Raw genomic sequence first — 17,355 nt, 5'->3', positions numbered from 1 at the left:
CTTTGAATTTTTGCGACCGGAGGCGACGTGTGGAGGGATTCTGGGGGTTTTGCAAAATCCTCATACAGGACCGCCACGTGGTGGGTGATGTTGGGCGCTAGCTACTGGCAGTGGTTTCTCCTCCTCCTCTCTTCCCGCCACATCTCAATCTAGGACACCTGGGCATTCGAGTCTCCACACATGCTCTGATAGAATGTCTTTTCTAGCGAGCACGCTGAGGGGCGCAACCGGGATGCAGTGGTCTCCCGTTCGCTCATTTCCACGCGTCTCTTACGTCCTTCGTCACGTTGTACCTCAAAAACGGCATCTCAGCACAGCCCGCGAGCCTTTTATTCTTAAGGACGAGCAGTCGGTCCGTGAGCTCCACGAATATGTGCTCGCCCAACCAGATTCCCGCCTCCCCGCCCTGCGAGGTCTCCACATCGACATCCCCAAGATCGAAGAACATGCTCGCGTGGAAACAGCGCAGCGCATTCTGGACCTCCTCGAACGTGCGCCGAAGCTAGAGTCTCTCACTCTTCCCGAGCCCAAGTGGACGTTCGAGTCCCTTGCGGACAAGAGGATACCCGAGGCTATCTCCCAGATATCCACCCTGCGCGAGCTCGGGCTGCTGGAGGAGTGCGACGAGATGGCGTCAATCGTCACGTCGACGCGCTCCGCCGGGTCCCTGCGCATCCTCCGTGTCTCGCTGGCCACTCTACCCACCTCTGGCGGCGACTACGCTCTCACGGTGGCCGAGGTCGACGCGTTTCTGGGCCACCTGATCCCCACTCTCGAGGTCCTCGACATCAGAGCGCCCACGCTGAAGCTCGATGCGAAGGGAGTGCAATATCCCGCGCTGCGCTCGCTCATGGTCCCGGAAATTGAGGGGGGAACCATACGCACGGATATCCTCGTGTCCAAGTTTCCTGCGCTAGACGGCACCCTCAATATCGGCTCGGTGTCTGGTGCGCTGCCATACGATGAGCCAAAGCAGCGGCGCATCCGCGCGTCGAACCAAGATCGGCAGAAGAGGCAGTGTTGGAAGGGTCTCGATCGCGTTCTTGGGGACGTCCCCGCGCTCTTCATGCTCGGCCTCACAGAGTCATGTCCCGTGCGCCATCTCATGGTAGACAGCTTATGTGGCCACGAGAAGAGCAGAATGGCGGACATCCTGCAGGCGACACCCCCGACCCACCTCAAACTTTCGGCCATCCTGTATCACGGCGACGACTTCTTCGCGAACCTGTTTCCGCCCGTAACGGTCCCGCGGCTGACACACCTGGCGCTCCTGCTCCGGTATTCCAATCCGGCGGTGGACGACGAAGAGAGCGACGGGGACGCTGTCAAAAACATGCAGTGGGGCCCGCTCCTCGTGCGTTTTCAGCTCTTTATATTTACCCCTGAATGTGGTACTGACGACATCATGATCCTGGTATATATATTAGGCAAAAATAATCGACTCCATTCGCCCTCTTCGCCTCACCCACTTCCGTCTCTTCGTCTATTACGACATCGACCTGGACGAGATGTATGGGCCTTACTCCAAGGACTTCGTGCGCAGCGTCTCGGAGCTCGACCATGCGCACCTCTCCGCGCAGCTCATGGACGCCGTACCCTCGCTGGAGCATGTCTTCGTAAGCGCGGGCGGCCAGTTTGATGCATTCCCCGACGAGATGCTATCAACACGCGGCCGTTGGTTTGCACATTCCGGATGGAAGCGCGTGGCCGGTGAGACTCCGGAGAAGCTCGACGAGGACGTGATGGAGCGCATGCTGCGCGAGCAAGACCTGGGGCTGTCTGACAATGATGAAGTGAGTAGCTTGCGCTGCCTGCGTCTAGTCTTTCCATCTCACATGCAATCCATGTACAGTTTTTTTTGGAACTCCACTGTACCTGGGCCCCGGAGGAAACCGCTCCATGGCCTCTCCCGGAGTGATGCACCGGGGACATCATGGCTCTGTCTCTCATATACTGTATGTTTCTGCCTGATATCTGCTACAAATTTGTCGACGTCGCCGAGGTCGGGCGATGTGTGGTCGCTACTAGACGTGAAAATGCATACACCCCCACTCAGTCGCATAGCCTATATTACTTGCGTGTATCATCCCATTCTGAGTCAGCATAAGTGTAGGGTAAACGAGCAAGAGTGGGGAAGGAAAGTTTATACAAGATGGTCAAACCAATTCGAAATGCCTATCTGAGCCTCACTCGGCACCGCCACCCCAGTTGGGCGCCGCAGTCATGGTGCCACTGTCGCTACCGTCATCCCGCCACTCTACAACACCTTGCGCTCATCTGTAGGCTTGGTCTGTAGGTATTCTCATTCAGAGCTCTGCAGACTCTCTTCACTAATAGATGGTACTAGGGGACTGAATCACAATCGGGATGCCGCAACCACCCTTGCTTGACCTGGACGTGCTGGAACTCATCTGCCATTCGATCCGTCACACACAAACTGTTCTCTCATTCTCACTAGTCTCCCATGCTCTGCACGATATTGCGGTGAAACGCTTGCTCAACATGGAGCCCGTCTCCCTGAAGGACGAACGGACGATTCGAACCTTCCACGCATTCATCTTGGCCAACCCAGAGTCCCGTCTCCCGTTCCTCCGGGCTCTGAACATCAGCGTCACCGAAGTTGAGACCCAGTATGTACAGGACATCTCACAGTTCATACTGGATGTTTTGGAACGCGCCACCCACCTCGAGACTCTTACTCTTCCCTATCCTAGGCGGACTTTTCGATGCCTCGAAGATTCAAGGGTACCAGAGGCTGTCGCCCAGCTGTCCACCCTGCGCGAACTCGATCTGCTGGAAGACTGCCGCGAAGTAGACTCAATCGTGAAATCTACGTCTTCCGCCGCGTCTCTTCGTATTCTCCGTGTCTCGCTGTCCAATCTACGCATCTCCGGTCGGCGTGGCGCCCATGGCATCAAAATCACCGATCTTGACGCGCTGCTGCATGGCCTCACGCCCACACTCGAAATCCTCGACATCAGAGAGGCGACGGTGGTTCTAGATGCGGTTGGGGCTCAATATCCAACCCTGCGTTCGTTTGCAGCAAACATCGAGCAAGGCATGGTACGCACGGACACCCTCGTATCCAAGTTCCCTGCGCTGCTCAGGCTGGGTGTCGGCTTAGTGGTCGAGGGCGAGCTGCAAGCAGATGTACAAGATCAGCGGCTCCTCCGCGCGTGGAACCAGGAGTGGCAGAACAAGCACCGGGGTTGGCCATGCCTGGATCGTGCCACTGGAGACGTACTCGGGCTCTTCGTGCTCGGGCTCACCTGCCCCGTGCGCCATCTCATGGTGGACGGCTTCGGCGTCCACAAGAAGGGCCAGATGGCGGATGTTCTGCGCACGACACCCCCCGCCTGTCTTAAGCTGTCGACTGTACTATATTACGGGACCGACATCTTCGAGGAGCTATTCCCGCCGGAAGTTGCTCCAAGGTTGACTCACCTGGTGCTTCTGCTCGTGTATACCAACCTCCAGGTGGACGATGAAGATCAGGACGTAGACGTCGTTGGAAAGGCACAGTGGAGCACGCTTCTGGTACGCCCGCATTCCCATTTTCTCAAGATCGCACATTAACCCCGCAACATCCTGGGACTCACTAGACGAAGATCATCGACGCTATCGGCGCACTGCGCCTCACCCACCTGCGTTTGTTTGTCCACTACCGTATCGACCTAACGGATGAGGAGGAGGACCGTGTGCCGTACTCCATGGACTTTGTCCGCAGCATCGTCGGCCTCGACCACACCCAGATCGCCACGCATCTCCTGGACGCTGTCCCCTCACTGCAATACGTCTTCGTGAGCACGGGCGGCGAGTTCGAGGTAGGTGAGCCTCCGATGGAGAGCCAGAGACGTGGGCGCTGGTTCTCTCACTCTGCGTGGCGCAACACGGGCGGCGCGTCTCCGCGCACAGAGACCCTGATGCCACTGGATGCGGACGTCATGGAGCAGATGCTGCAGGACGAGGACCTGATGCTATCTGATCTCGACGACGTGAGTCCCATACCCTTTCTGCACGCAGCGGGGTAACGGTGGCGTGCACCCTGTTTCGATGCAATCTGACGCGGTTGTGCACCAGCTTTTGCTAGGGTTCCAGCAAACCTGGGGCGCGGAGGAAACGGCGCCATGGCCCCTTCCGGAGTGATGCATTTCTCCATGCGCGTATCCTGGGGTTTTGTCGTTCGTATGTTCTGAATTCATGTCTTGATTAGATAATTGATTGAAAAGCTATTGATTGTGATCGAACGCAAGCACAAAAGGGCGAAGTCAGGAGATTTAGGAAGAGTTGCTGATGTGTCAATTTCAAGGTTGACAATGAAACTGGCTACGCCGCAGACGCGGTATACACATCAAAGTTTGGACTCGCCGGTCATCCTACTGACGTACTACTGTTAAAGCCCTCGGGGGGTCCTACGGCGGGTACAATACTGCATACGCATACTGCAGGAGAAAGTGAGGAGCCGTTACGTGGGTCGTTACGTGTTAGTCATTTGATAGAGATCACGGTGGACTGGATGCGGTCCGCCGGCGGTGAACTGACTTCGCTTGTGACTGTGTAGCTACCTTCGCACCCACACCCTTCGTTTCCTGTGGGTTTCGGCAGGCGTCTGGCGGTCCATCGCATTGCACCTCCAGGTACGTTCCCCTGTACGACTGTCTGAACCCTCTTCGCTCATACCTAACATACGATAGCGATCTTGGACAAACCCGCGACCGAAATGCAAAAACCACTGCTTGACTTGGACGTTTTGGGCCTCATCTGCGAGTCGATCCACGATGCAAACACTGTCCTTTCGTTCTCGCTCGTCTGTAGCGCTCTTCACCCGATGGCGATCAAAAGACTACTCAGCGCAGTGAAGCCCGTCGGTCTGAAGAACGAGCGCGCAATTCGTACCTATCATGCATGCATCTTCGCCGATCCGCAGTCCCGACTTCCCCTCGTCCGAGCTCTAAACATCAGCATCTTCGAGGTGGAGCAAGAAGTGCGTCAAGAAGTAGTGCAGTGCTTACTTGAGCTCTTGGAACGCGCCACCCACCCCGACTCTCTCAGCCTTCCCTATCCCTTTTGGACGTTCCGATGCCTCATACTTAGATCCAAGAATCCCCGCCGCTATCGCCCGGCTGACCACCCTACGCGAGCTCGGGCTGCTGAGGGCCTGCAATGAAATGCAGGAGATCGTCACGTCTACGCGCTCCGTCGCGACCCTTCGCGTCCTCCGTATCTCGGTGAACGACCTGGTTTTCACCCAGGAGAACGAACGCCGCGTCGCGTCCTCCCACCTTGACGAGCTGCTGCGCTATCTTGCGCCCACACTGGAGGTCCTCGATATCACAACAGGGTTCATAGACTACGAGAACACTCCGGGCACGCGATATCCCGCCGTGCGCACGCTGATGGCTGGCGAACAGCATAACTTGCTCCTCCGGGCGGATATCCTCATACACAAGTTCCCTGCGCTGGATGGGACGCTGGGCGTCGGTAGAATATACCAAGTCGGGCGGGAAGACCGGCAGGCGCAGCGGCGGATGCGCGCTTTCAACCAGGAGCAGCAAAGGAGGCGGTCGTGGACACACCTGGATCGCGTGATCGGAGACGTGGTCACCGTCTTTGGGCTCGGTCTCATCTGCCCCGTGCGGCACCTCATGCTGGATGACGTCTGCCACGATACGAAGGACCAGATGGCGGAGGTTCTACGCGCAACGCCCTTGGCCTGCCTCAAGCTGACGACCACAGTGTATGGCACCGGCGATGACCTCTTCCTCGAGGACCTGTTCCCACCGGAAGTGGTCCCGACGCTGACGAACCTGGTGTTTGTATTGAAGTGCACCTTTGGGGGAAGATACCTGCAGGAGAGTGCGTTTCAACCCGTACAATGGACAGAGCTGCTCGTACGTTCCCCATTTCTCATTGTTTCGTGACCGTGAGCTGAGTACATACTCCCGGGGCATATCAGCAAAAGGTCATCGGCTCCATCCGCATCCTACACCTTACCTGTCTCCGTCTCCTGGTGCACTACAATGTCGACGTGACCGACCCTTTCTTCAAATCGGAAACCAAGGACTTCGTCCGCGGCATCGTCGACCTCGACCACGCACACCTCGCCGCGGAGCTCATGACGGCCATGCCCTCGCTGCAGTGCGTCTTCCTGAGCAAAGGTGGCGAGTACTCGTCCGGCCCGTACAAGAAATGGGACCGCTGGCTCGCGCACTCTGCGTGGAAGCGCACGCCCTCCGGAATCCCCGAGACGCTCGATGCGGACAGCGCGGAGCAGATGCTGCCAGATGAAGACTTGCTACTGTCCAAAAGCGACGAAGTGAGCGACGCACTATGCTTTCACGAGGTCTCGCAACTCAACGCGGACGTACTGTAGTACGCCCTTGGGTTCCAGATTGAAAATCCTTGGGCCAAGGACGCGACGGTGCCGCTACCCCTTCCGGAATCCCCGCAACTTGAATGACGTCCCTCATCGGCGTTTGGTACGTGATCCTGGTGCTCGATGGCAGCCGACTGACCGTAATGATCCTAGGTCAAATAGCTATCGACCGCGCCCCAGTGCACTCCCCTGCCCCGCGCCCGCACACAACAGGGTCGGCATGCGCGCGATGCTGTAGCACTAGCAATGACGATCAATGTGCGCGCGGTGATGCACAGCGACTCACCCGTCCCTGTACTTGATACGCGAGGGTGGTTCGCTAACATCTCGACGGCCACATCGGAGTTCCGATTTCGATATTACTCCGGGCCTGCACACGCATGGCGGCCACAGCGCATTGTGGTTGGAGGCGCTACCTGTTCGCAGTATGAGCGAAGTCTTCGCTGCCGACGGCATAATTCCCGCATGATGTTAGTAGTCCCGACCAGTCCCTGCGACCGGCGCACAGTGATATCATGTCCCCGTCGGCATATATAAACGTTCCCGGGGTGCTGCGCCTGGTCCGTGATCGTCACCGACATCGGGGAATACAGCGTCTCCGATTATTGAATGTATCCGTCTTCCCAAGACGGGTACCTATGTACATAGACGCGACAGCGCGGACAGCGCAGCACCGCAGCCCGCAGGGATGCAGCACCGTGACGCAACGCGTGGATAGGGGTGCTGCAGCGCGATGATAGAAGACGCACCGGCGCACGCGCAGACAGGCCGTATCACGAGAGTCCGCGTCGCCAGGCGACGAACGTCGGGAGGCGATGGGCTCTCTCACGCGGTGCCGTGAGGTCGCAGTGTGCATGCCCATGGCTAGGGGTGTGTCGAGCGGCCGCGACAGCATCTGCGCCGCCTGGAGGGTACGTTACAGCACGTCTGGCACAGGCGGAGGTGACAGCGATGATCGCCCTAGAGAGGAAGGTAAGCTCTCATATACGATGACGTCCGCCCGAGGCCGGCGAGATAGGAGTGGGAAATGCGGGTCTGCGTACCGACATGCACGTCTGGCTATAGAGTGAACGTACGGTTACTTGAACAGCTGGTGGGAGGACGACAGTACTGGCGGCCTTGCTCGAGAACGCGACTAGCGCCCATATGTCTATGTCTAGGACGAGCAGGCTGACGCCTCGAGGAGTGTGTGCCGCCGGACCAGCGATCTGTGGAGTAGTCAGCGTAAATCAGAAAAGCGTGAGTAGAGACGAGGGTGTGTGGGACGTAGCAGTGTGCTCGCTTTCGCGTTCGAGTCGGTCTTTGAAAACCCCGTCTGTCTGAGCACGAACCTGTGTGCAGGACAGCGAGGCAATCGGGCATTCGGACAATCCAATACTCACCTCCACCATCCGTATCAAACTGTCCAAGCATGGACAGTGTCACTTGCGGCGACAGATGAGTCGCGCGGGGCTGATGCTTGAGCTGCTGCCGGTGTCTGACTTGATCCATGAGGAGACGCCGAGTCTTCTTGCGAAGGTCTCCTTAGACTCCATTTGGCTATACGCGATCGGGTGCAATATATGCGATAGCAGGTTTTGGAAGACAAGCAACGGAAGTCGGGCCTTCGAAGTTCATGAGCTCACCCAAGGAAAGATGTACTCCTGTTACTACGGGCTGGCGCAGGCGTATGTGGACGTCCTGCCATGGCCTTACACGTCCCGCACTGTCCAGCCCTGCCTACATTAGCGTGCCATCTTCACCCAAGCATGCAAAGACACGGACTTACAGCACGCAATCATTTTGGGCCACATTTAACGGGCGTTCGCAGGCGTCTGCCCCGCGCTGATCAGTGTCAATGAAGACGAGATAGGCGCCGTCGCTGTCGGCGTCGGCGTTGGACGCAAATGCTCACCGTCCGACTCTCCGCGACGGCGCACGCACGACGAATCTGATTCGATTGGAAATGGTGGGGAAGAGGAGTTCCGCGGTGCAGATCACGGTGCGAAAGGCAGCTCCAGGCAACGGAAGGGCGTTGCCCCAGTAACAAGGCCCAAGTCAGCGGTAACCGCGCGGCCGGCTCACGCCGCGCAGACAACAAGACCGGCTCTATATAGTCCTTCCCCCACCCTCCCCTTTCTTTTGTTACTCCCATCCGCTCCGCGACGACGACGACAGCGACGCCCGTCTCGTCTCTCCCACCACCTCCCATTACGACCCATCATGCCTGAACACGCACAAGCAGCAGCCCAGCCAGCGGCGGCGGCAGCGAAGTCGAAACATAGCCACGCTGCATCGCAGGCACAACCCGCGCCGCGCAAAGTGCGCTTCAATGTCGGTGCGTAGTCCTTGAACTGGCAGCGAAGGAGGCAGCGATGGAAGCTCGAGAACAGGTACCCAGTACCAGGTCCTCGACGTCGTCGGCGAGGGCGCATACGGCATCGTCTGTTCCGCGATCCACAGACCAAGCGGGCGCAAGGTAGCCATCAAGAAGATCGCCCCCTTCGACCACTCCATGTTCTGTCTCCGTACCCTCCGCGAACTCAAGCTGCTCAAGTTCCTCAGTGAGGCCGGTGTCAGCGAGAACGTACGTCCTTCCCTCTTCATGTCAGTGACTTGCAATCCCGGCCTCGGGCCATCAAGGTGTCGGGCCGAGCTCCAAGCACTCCCAAAGCCCAGCCTGCGCTCTCAAGCGATGAGCGTAGGCGAGGGCAGCCCCTTCCAGAAGTACTACTACATATGAGCGGCGATGCTTCGTGTCTCAGCTGTAGCGGATTTGTGCTAGGAGAAGCCGTAAAGTCCACAGGCTGGGCTTGCAAGTCACTGGAATATGTCGCGCGCCTGTATTGACCCCTCCCAGATCATCTCCATCTTGGATATCATCAAGCCGCCATCCATAGAGCAGTTCAAGGAAGTCTACTGTACGTATGATTCGATGCCTAGATATGCCCGCACCGAGCATGAGCTCACCGCGCGTCGCAGTGATCCAAGAACTGATGGAGACCGACATGCACCGCGTCATTCGCACGCAGGACCTCTCGGACGACCACGCACAATACTTCATCTATCAGACTCTCCGTGCCCTCAAGGCATTGCACTCCGCGGATGTCATCCACCGCGATCTCAAGCCGTCGAACCTGTTGTTGAACGCCAACTGTGATCTGAAGGTCTGCGACTTCGGTCTCGCGCGGTCAGTAAAGACAGCCGAGCCGTCCGGAACGGAAACCGGGTTCATGACGGAATACGTCGCGACGCGGTGGTATCGCGCGCCCGAGATCATGTTGACCTTCAAGCAGTACACGAAGGTGCGCATTCCATCTATCGCATTGCCATACATTCATCTCATGTGGAGTATCTGCCAACCAGGCAATCGACATCTGGTCAGTGGGCTGCATCCTTGCGGAGATGCTCTCTGGAAAGCCACTATTCCCCGGCCGCGACTACCACCATCAGCTCACGCTCATCCTGGACGTGCTTGGCACGCCCACGCTGGATGAGTTCTACGCGATCACCACGCGTCGGTCGCGCGACTACATCCGCGCGCTCCCCTTCCGGAAACGCAAGCCGTTCGCGCAGCTATTCCCGAACGCGAACCCGCTCGCAGTCGACTTCCTGACGCGGACACTGGTGCGTGCTGCTATCTTTGCGCCGCTATCTTTGCCATCGTCTGCGGAACCTAATCGCCCTGGGTACTTTTAGACGTTCGACCCGAAGAAGCGAATCACGGTCGAAGACGCGCTCGCGCACCCATACCTGGAGGCATACGTGCGTCTATCTATCGTGTGCGCGTCGCGCCGGTCTGACCCATCTCATCTGTCACAGCACGATCCTGATGACGAGCCGTGCGCGCCGCCTCTTGATCCCGAGTTCTTCGAGTTCGATCGTGAGTCCGCCTTCCCCGCGCCTGTCTGATCGGCAGCACTGACGGGCTTCCAGTGCACAAGGACGACATCAGCCGTGAGCAGCTGAAGGAGCTGCTCTACGAGGAGATCATGTCGTTCCGCCCCCCGCCTATCTCATGAACACGCCGCACCACGCGCGCATGCCCACACTACCCGTCGTCCCCCATTGACTGTGCTGTCTTGTTTTATATACGTGAGCTCCGCCTTTCCTCTCCCCTCTTGAGCGCTTCGCTGACGCGTTTCCTGTTCGCAAGCAGCCGGCTGATACCTCCCCCAGTCCGAAAATGTAGTACCCCCACCACAGCCACGTCTGCCCTTCGCCCCGTCGACGCCGCTGCGCGCCGTCCTTTCTTCACGTCATATCGTCTGAGGGGTTTGAGCGTGGAGCTCGGGTTGTCTGGTGTCTGATAGATCGGTTCCCTCTGTCCCCTGTCCTCTCCTGTCCTCTGTACGGTATCCACACGCACGCAAAGCAAATCAAAGCAATACACCGACGACACGCATTCTCCTCTGGATCAGATGTCTGGATTCGAGTGCTTTCTGGACGGGCGCCCCGCGCGGCAAGAGGCTCCACTGGATCGGCGTACAATGTCGGAGGCCGCTGAGCTGGTAGATCTCAGCCCGGGGAACAAGATACACAGCAGCAATACATGCGATCTGTTTCGTTCTATTGATCACTTTCTTGCCGTCTCGTCAGGTTCGGCCCAAGTGCGCTGGTATTCCACCTCGGACTGGGCGACAGGCAGGATGTTAACTCGTAAGGCAGGGAAATGCTGAATAGCTTCAAGTTCCAGTACTAGGGCGCAAGGATGATATCAGCCGCGAACAGTTCAAGGATTCGCTCTACGAAGAAATTATGTCCTTCCGCCCCCATCCATCTCATGAACATGTCACCGTTCCACGCATGCGCCCTATCCTAACCGTCTTCATACCAAGTACTAACTGTGCTGCCCTCCTGATTGGGCACACTAGGCATGCTATCAGCCACATATTGTACCAGAGATACAAGAGCCTAAGAAGAAAGGTGCCCCACCACATTCGATAGCTATCTTTTATGGGGCGGTTGTGGTAGATAACATGTAGAAACATATAGGGCCCACAATCGATCGCACCATGCCCGTCCGAGCCTGGGAGAGGATGCATCACTCCGGGAGGGGCCAAGGCGCCGTCTCTTCCTCCTTCCAGGTTCTTTGGAACCCCAGCGAGAACTAGAGCACGGGCGTATCAGCTTAAAATGTCATCGCGCGACCCGCTCGGGCCACATGGGAAAAGTACGCCAACACTCACGTTGTCGTCGTCCGACAGCACCAGGTCCTCGTCCACCAACATGCGCTCCATGACGTCCGCGTCGAGCCGCATGGGAGGTCCGGAAGGCGCATTCTTCCACGCAGAATGCGCAAACCAGCGGCCACGGGTCTGCCGCCGCACGTCGGGGTCGTCGGGCGTTACATCAAACTGCCCCCCCATGCTCAGAAAGACATGTCGCAGTGAGGGGACGGCGTGCATGAGTTCAGTCGCGAGGCGTGCGTGGTCGAGATTGGCCATGCTACGAACGAAGTCCCTGGAGTGTGGCACATACTCTGCGTCGTTGAGACAGATGTCGTAATGTACGAAAAGTCGGAAGTGGGTGAGACGCAGCGCGCAGATAGAGGCGACGACTTTCGTCTTGTATATCCCAAGTTATAGGTCAGTCAGCGTAGATTCATATCCCAATGAATGAGGAAACCTACGAGAAAGGTGCTCCATTGCATATTTTGAACAAAATCTCCGTCGCTCAGTTCGTCGTCCGCCGGCGGATTGGCATATTCGAGCACCCACGTCAAGTGCGTGAGCCGCGGAATGACCTCCGACGGGAACAAGTCCTGGAAGACGTCGCCACCGTGGTACAGTATGGTCGACAGCTTGAGGTGAGTGGGGGGCGTTGCGCGCAGAATGTCCACCATCTCGCTCCTTTGGTGGCCGCAAAAGCCGTGGACCATGAGGTAGCGCACGGGACATGTGAGGCCGAGCACGAAAAGCGCGAGCACATCGCCCATGACGCAATCCAGGTGCTTCCAGCGCCGCTTCTTCTGCGAGTCTTGGTTCGACGCGCGGATGCGCCGCTGCTCTAGCTCGTCGGATTGCAGGGCGCCATACACTGAGCCGACGCCAAGTGTACCGTCCAGCGCAGGGAATTTGGATACGAGTATGTCCGTGCGAATGATGCCCTCCTCGATGCACGCCACGAGCGAGCGTAGGGCAGGGTATTCCGCGCCCTTCGCATCGAGCACCAACGTCGTCTCTCTGATATCGAGGACTTCCAGCGTGGGTATGAGGTGGTGCAGAAAGGCGTCGATTTCGGCCATCTTGAGGCCAAAATCATCCCCAGAGGTAGGCAGTCTGTCCAGAGAGACACGTAGGACGCGAAGGGACGAGGCGGAGCACGTAGACTTGACGATTTCTGATATTTCTGGGCATCCCTCGAGCAGCCCGAGCTCGCGCAGGGTAGAGAGCCGCACGATAGCCTGGAGTATTCTGCTGTCGTTTAGGCACGTCCATCTGGGAAAGGGCAGAACAAGGGACTCGAGGTGCGTGACGCGTTCCAGGATTTCCAGTACACAGGACGCGGCTTCCTCACGACTCGGAGCTATCCCCGCAAGTTTGGGAATATCGATATTTAGAGCTCGGACGAAGGGGAGGCGGGGCTCCGGATCGGCGAAGATGAACGCATGGAAGGTGCGAACCGAGTGCTCGTCTTTCAGGATGATGGGCTTCATGCTGAGAAGCCGCTTTACGGCGACCGGGTGCAGAGCGCGAGAGACGAGCGAGAACGAGAGGACTGTTGCTGTGTCAAGGAGTGAATCGCTAACCAGGCCCAACACGTCCAGATCAAGTGCTTGTCGCATTCTGATCGCGGTTCTGTTCATATGATCAGTGAAAACGTCTAGAGCGCTCGATTACAGAATACCTGCAGATCACAGTGGAGTAACCAATACCTCTGCACAGGGGAGAGTGGGAGGCCAGCGGGAGCGGGAGGACAGGAGGGGACACGAACGATAGCGATACCACCATGACAACTGCGGTGGCGGTGCCGAGTGAGGCTCAGATAGGCAATTCGAATTGGTTCGGCCATTTTGCACGAGTCTTTCTTCCACTCTTGCTCGTTTACCCTGCACTTGTGCTGACTCCAAAATGAGATGAAACACGCAAGTACTGTAGGCTATGCAACTGTATGGGGGTGTATGCATTTTCACGTCCTCTAGTGACTACACGGCGTCGCCCGACCTCGGCGGCGTCGACAAACGTGTAGCCGATATCAGGCAGGAACATAAGATATATGAGAGACAGGGCCATAATGTCTCAGGTTCAAGGAAAGAGGTATCACTCCGGGAGGGGCCATGGTGCGGTTTCTTCCGCGCTCCATGTCTTCTGGAACCCCAGTGAGAACTAGATTACAACTGTGTGAGCTTTCAACGCCAACCTGCGGCCCACACAGGGCTCGTACGCACAGAGCGTGCCACTCACGTTGTCGTTTTTGGACAGCACTAGATCTTCCTCTAGTAGTTTTCGGTCCATCTCGACTGTGTGTAGCCGTCTGGGGATTCCGACGTATGACGGCCTCCACGCGGAATGCGCAAACCAGCGGCCACGTGTCCCCGCTCCCCGCGGGTCAAAACCATGAGGCCAGTCCTCGTTCACAATAGGCTCGCTCGGCCTCATGTCCACTACGAACGAGCCTCCTGTGCCTATAAAGATGTGCTGCAGCGAGGGGATGGCGGCCATGAGCTCGGTTGCAAGGTGCTCGTGATCGATGTCGACGATGCTGCGCACGAAATCCTTGGAATAATCTACTGGATCGTCCTCGTCCTCGTCCTCATCGGTGGTCAGGTCGATGCAGTAGTGGACGACCAGACGCAAGTGGGTAAGATGCAGCCCGCTGATAGAGCTGATGATATCCGCCTAGTGCCCCAGAGAGATGCGGTTAGTTCGCGTCGATGAGAGGAAGGAAGGAGAATGGGAACGCACAAGCAGCGCGTGCCAGTGCATGCTTTCCGCATCAGTCTCACGCACGTTCTCCGGGAAGATACCGTAGTCGAGGACAAGCACCAGGTGTGTCAGCCTCGGGAGAACCTCTGGAGGGAACAGGCCCAGGAAGACATCATTGTGACCATCGTCGGCATTCCAGCGATCCAGCAAAACCGATAGGTTGAAGTGCGTCGGGGGCGCCGAGCGCAAAATCTCCACTAGGTGGCTCTTTTTGTGGGTGCGGAAGCCGTCCAACACGAGACGGCGCACGGGGCACGTCAGCCCGAGCGTGAAGAGGGCGAGCACGTTACCCATAACGCAATCCAGGTGTCTCCATGACTGCCGTTTCTGGTGCTCCTGGTTCGACGCGCGGATCTGCTGTTGTTTTGGCTCATCGTCTTGCATGCAAGACGATCTGACATCGAGTGTGCCGTCCAGCGCAGGAAACTTGTGCACGAGGATGTCCATGCGCACGAGGCCATCCTCGATGCCCATCGTGAGGGAGCGCAAGGCGAGATATTCCGTGCCCTTCGTGTCGAACAGGATCGACCCGGGCGTCGAGATTTCAAGGACAAGTTTCTCCAGTGTGGGCGCGAGACGATGCAAACACTCGTCGAGAACAGCAATCTTCACACCATAGCCGTATCCGCAAGTAGAGGGCAGAGCGGACAGCGGGAAACGCAAGATACGCAAGCACGACGCGGAGCGCGTGTACTTGACGATACCCGCCATCTCGGTGGATCCCTCCCGATGGCGATATCCGCCTCGCAGACAGAGCTCGCGCAGGGTGGATATCCGGGAGATAGCTCCTGGTATCCTTGGATCTGCAAGGCTTTGAAAGGTCTGTCTAGGGCAAGGAAGAACGAGAGATTCGAGGTGTGTGGCGTGCTCCAAGAGGTCCAGTACGCATTTGACTACTTCTTGGCGAGTTTGTTCTCCAACAACCCGTTTTAAGCTGATGTTGAGAGCTCGGAGCAAGGGGAGGCGGGAATGCGCGTCGGCGAAGATGAACCTGTGAAAGCCGCGAACGGTCCGTTCGTTCCTAAGGCCGACAGGTTCCATTCTAAGCAGCCTCTTTACCGCAATCGAGCGCAAGCTGTGGGAGACGAGCGAGAAAGAGAGGACTGTCGGCGTGTCGTGGAGTGAATCGCAAATGAGGCACAACACGTCTAAGTTAAGTGCTTGTCGCATTCTGGACGTGATTATGTCAGTGTTCATATGATCAGTGAGAAAAGTGTATAGTACAGAACCTTAGTGTACCTGCAGACCCTGTCCCCTCACAAGGTCGAGTGGCGGAGGTTGGTGGTGGGGAGAAGGACACTGCCAGTGGCACCCGCCGCCAGCGGCTGCGTCAAGGTCGAGTGGCGGTGCTGTGGCAGCGTCCTTAGAAAGGCTATTCGAACTTGTTCCGGCGACGGATATTCATGCGTCGTGCTCTATGAATGATTTATCTTCATCGGTTCGCGAGCAGGCCTTCGCATTCTTGGGTTTCGGCTCAGTCTCGGGCATCCTATTACCGTACCTGGTCGCGAATGTGCTTATATAAAACGAGAAAAGCTGTCAATTACTGGTCGAACCTGCTCCGACAATTTGTCATGGATAACTGTGCATCTTGCTGGCTTCACTCTATGTACCATAGGTGGCTACCACGAAAGTTGCCGGCAGAGATGATTCCACCCGAGACGGGTCAGACCACGCTCGATAGCAACCCGGCATAGGGACACTGCGGCGGATCTCAAGCAGGGGCCCCATACATAGTGCATGATCGGGGAGAGCGAGTGAGTGAGTGGTGGTGTTCTTGAGAATCGACAGAACCGTGTCGTCTCTGTTCTCTGCGCAGAAGGAGAGATCAAGGTACTAGTCCGGGAGGGGCCATGGCGTTGTCTCCTCGGCGGCCCAGGTGTCCTGGATTCCCAACTGGAACTGTACACAGGACGTATGTGAGATGGCAAGACTATTCGAAAACACCGCACACTACTCACCTCATCCCGGTGGGAAAGCCCTAGGTCCTGCTCGCGCAGCATGCGCTCCATCACGTCCTCGTCGAGCTTCTCGGGAGGTCCGCCGGACACGCGCTTCCATGCGGAGTGTGCAAACCAGCGGCCGCGCTTCGAGTGCCTCTCATCGGGAAACGCTTCAAACTGGCCGCCCGAACTCACGACGACGTGCTCCAGCGAGGGTACGGCGTCCATGAGCTGCGCGGCGACGTGGGCGTGGTCCAGTTCTGCGATGCTAAGCACGAGATCCTTAGAGTAAGGCCCGTAGTACACGTTCTCTTCCAGGTCGATGTCGTAGTGGACGAAGAGACGGAAGTGGGTGAGGCGAAGAGCGCGAATGGAGTCTATTATCTTGCCCTGATACACATACGAGGATTATAATGTCAGCACGAGAGCCAGGAGCAAATTCAGAACTCGAAACGCACGAGGACCGCGTTCCACTGCATATTTTTAACGATGTCTATGCTCTGTTCGTTTCTCCATTGATCATTGCGATACTTGAGCAGGAGCACCAGGTGTGTCAACTGCGGGGCGACTTCGGGAGGGAACAAATGCGTAAGGAAGTCGTCGCCATGATGCAGGTTGCTCGACATATTGAGGTGGGTCGGTGTCGTGTCGCGCAGGATGTCCGCCAGTTTGCTTGTATCGTGGGCACTGTAGGGGCCATTCACCACGAGATAGCGCACGGGGCATGTGAGGCCCAGCACAAAGAGCGCGGGGACGTCCCCCATGACGCCATCGAGACCCTTCCAACACCGCCTCTGCTGCCGCTCTTGGTTCGACGTGTGAATGCGCCGCTGCTTTGGCTCGTCGTCTTGCAGGTCGCCATACACCGAGCCGATTTCACGTTAGCGCAGGGAACTTGGACACGAGGACATCTGTGCGTATGATGCCCTCGTCGATTTAGGGAACCACAAACAAGCGCAGAGAGGGATACTGCACCCCCTTGGCGTCGAGCTTGAGCGTAGGTGCTGTGATTTCGAGAACTTCGAGAGTGGGAATGAGGTGACGTAGAAACTCGTCGACCTCGGCTAAGTTGAGAGCGTAGTCGCCGCCAGAGGTGGGTAGAGTGGCCAGCGAGACACGAAGGACGCGC

The 17,355-nt window shown here is 57.5% G+C and overlaps 6 protein-coding genes across 6 annotated transcripts; 3 read left to right on the top strand and 3 right to left on the bottom strand.

Annotated features, from left to right (window-relative positions):
* Positions 1-134: 134 nt before the first annotated feature.
* On the top strand, positions 135-1,976 carry TRAVEDRAFT_60396 (uncharacterized protein). Its single transcript, XM_008044185.1, has 3 exons — positions 135-1,354; positions 1,428-1,793; positions 1,853-1,976. Exons 1-3 carry the CDS (start codon positions 194-196, stop codon positions 1,916-1,918), a joined length of 1,593 nt encoding a protein of 530 aa, XP_008042376.1. The 5' UTR covers positions 135-193; the 3' UTR covers positions 1,919-1,976.
* Positions 1,977-2,714: 738 nt separating this feature from the next.
* On the top strand, positions 2,715-4,220 carry TRAVEDRAFT_60395 (uncharacterized protein). The gene is made up of 3 exons (XM_008044184.1): positions 2,715-3,537; positions 3,603-3,995; positions 4,081-4,220. The coding sequence occupies exons 1-3, from the start codon at positions 3,061-3,063 to the stop codon at positions 4,144-4,146; spliced, it is 936 nt and encodes a 311-aa protein (XP_008042375.1). The 5' UTR covers positions 2,715-3,060; the 3' UTR covers positions 4,147-4,220.
* A 4,350-nt stretch (positions 4,221-8,570) lies between these two features.
* On the top strand, positions 8,571-10,741 carry TRAVEDRAFT_172826 (mitogen-activated protein kinase). Its single transcript, XM_008044183.1, has 9 exons — positions 8,571-8,693; positions 8,749-8,942; positions 9,216-9,276; positions 9,338-9,660; positions 9,722-9,982; positions 10,055-10,120; positions 10,178-10,238; positions 10,292-10,450; positions 10,512-10,741. Exons 1-8 carry the CDS (start codon positions 8,579-8,581, stop codon positions 10,375-10,377), a joined length of 1,167 nt encoding a protein of 388 aa, XP_008042374.1. The 5' UTR covers positions 8,571-8,578; the 3' UTR covers positions 10,378-10,450; positions 10,512-10,741.
* Positions 10,742-11,399: 658 nt separating this feature from the next.
* On the bottom strand, positions 11,400-13,239 carry TRAVEDRAFT_74082 (uncharacterized protein; the record flags this gene model as incomplete). The annotated part of the gene is made up of 3 exons (XM_008044182.1): positions 11,988-13,239; positions 11,545-11,922; positions 11,400-11,465 (listed from the first exon to the last, which is right to left on the bottom strand). The coding sequence occupies exons 1-3, from the start codon at positions 13,161-13,163 to the stop codon at positions 11,400-11,402; spliced, it is 1,620 nt and encodes a 539-aa protein (XP_008042373.1). The 5' UTR covers positions 13,164-13,239.
* Positions 13,240-13,617: 378 nt separating this feature from the next.
* Positions 13,618-14,994, bottom strand: TRAVEDRAFT_51304 (uncharacterized protein; the record flags this gene model as incomplete). The annotated part of the gene is made up of 3 exons (XM_008043849.1): positions 13,618-13,683; positions 13,762-14,196; positions 14,263-14,994. The coding sequence occupies 3 exons, from the start codon at positions 14,992-14,994 to the stop codon at positions 13,618-13,620; spliced, it is 1,233 nt and encodes a 410-aa protein (XP_008042040.1).
* Positions 14,995-16,119: 1,125 nt separating this feature from the next.
* On the bottom strand, positions 16,120-16,990 carry TRAVEDRAFT_22936 (uncharacterized protein; the record flags this gene model as incomplete). Its single annotated transcript, XM_008043565.1, has 3 exons — positions 16,120-16,185; positions 16,245-16,616; positions 16,685-16,990. 3 exons carry the CDS (start codon positions 16,988-16,990, stop codon positions 16,120-16,122), a joined length of 744 nt encoding a protein of 247 aa, XP_008041756.1.
* Positions 16,991-17,355: the final 365 nt, after the last annotated feature.

This window comes from Trametes versicolor (genome assembly GCF_000271585.1).
Source record: "Trametes versicolor FP-101664 SS1 unplaced genomic scaffold TRAVEscaffold_10, whole genome shotgun sequence".
Taxonomy (NCBI): Eukaryota; Fungi; Basidiomycota; class Agaricomycetes; order Polyporales; family Polyporaceae; genus Trametes; species Trametes versicolor.
Note: the sequence above shows the minus strand (reverse complement) of the source record. Positions and strands in the feature narration are given on the sequence as shown.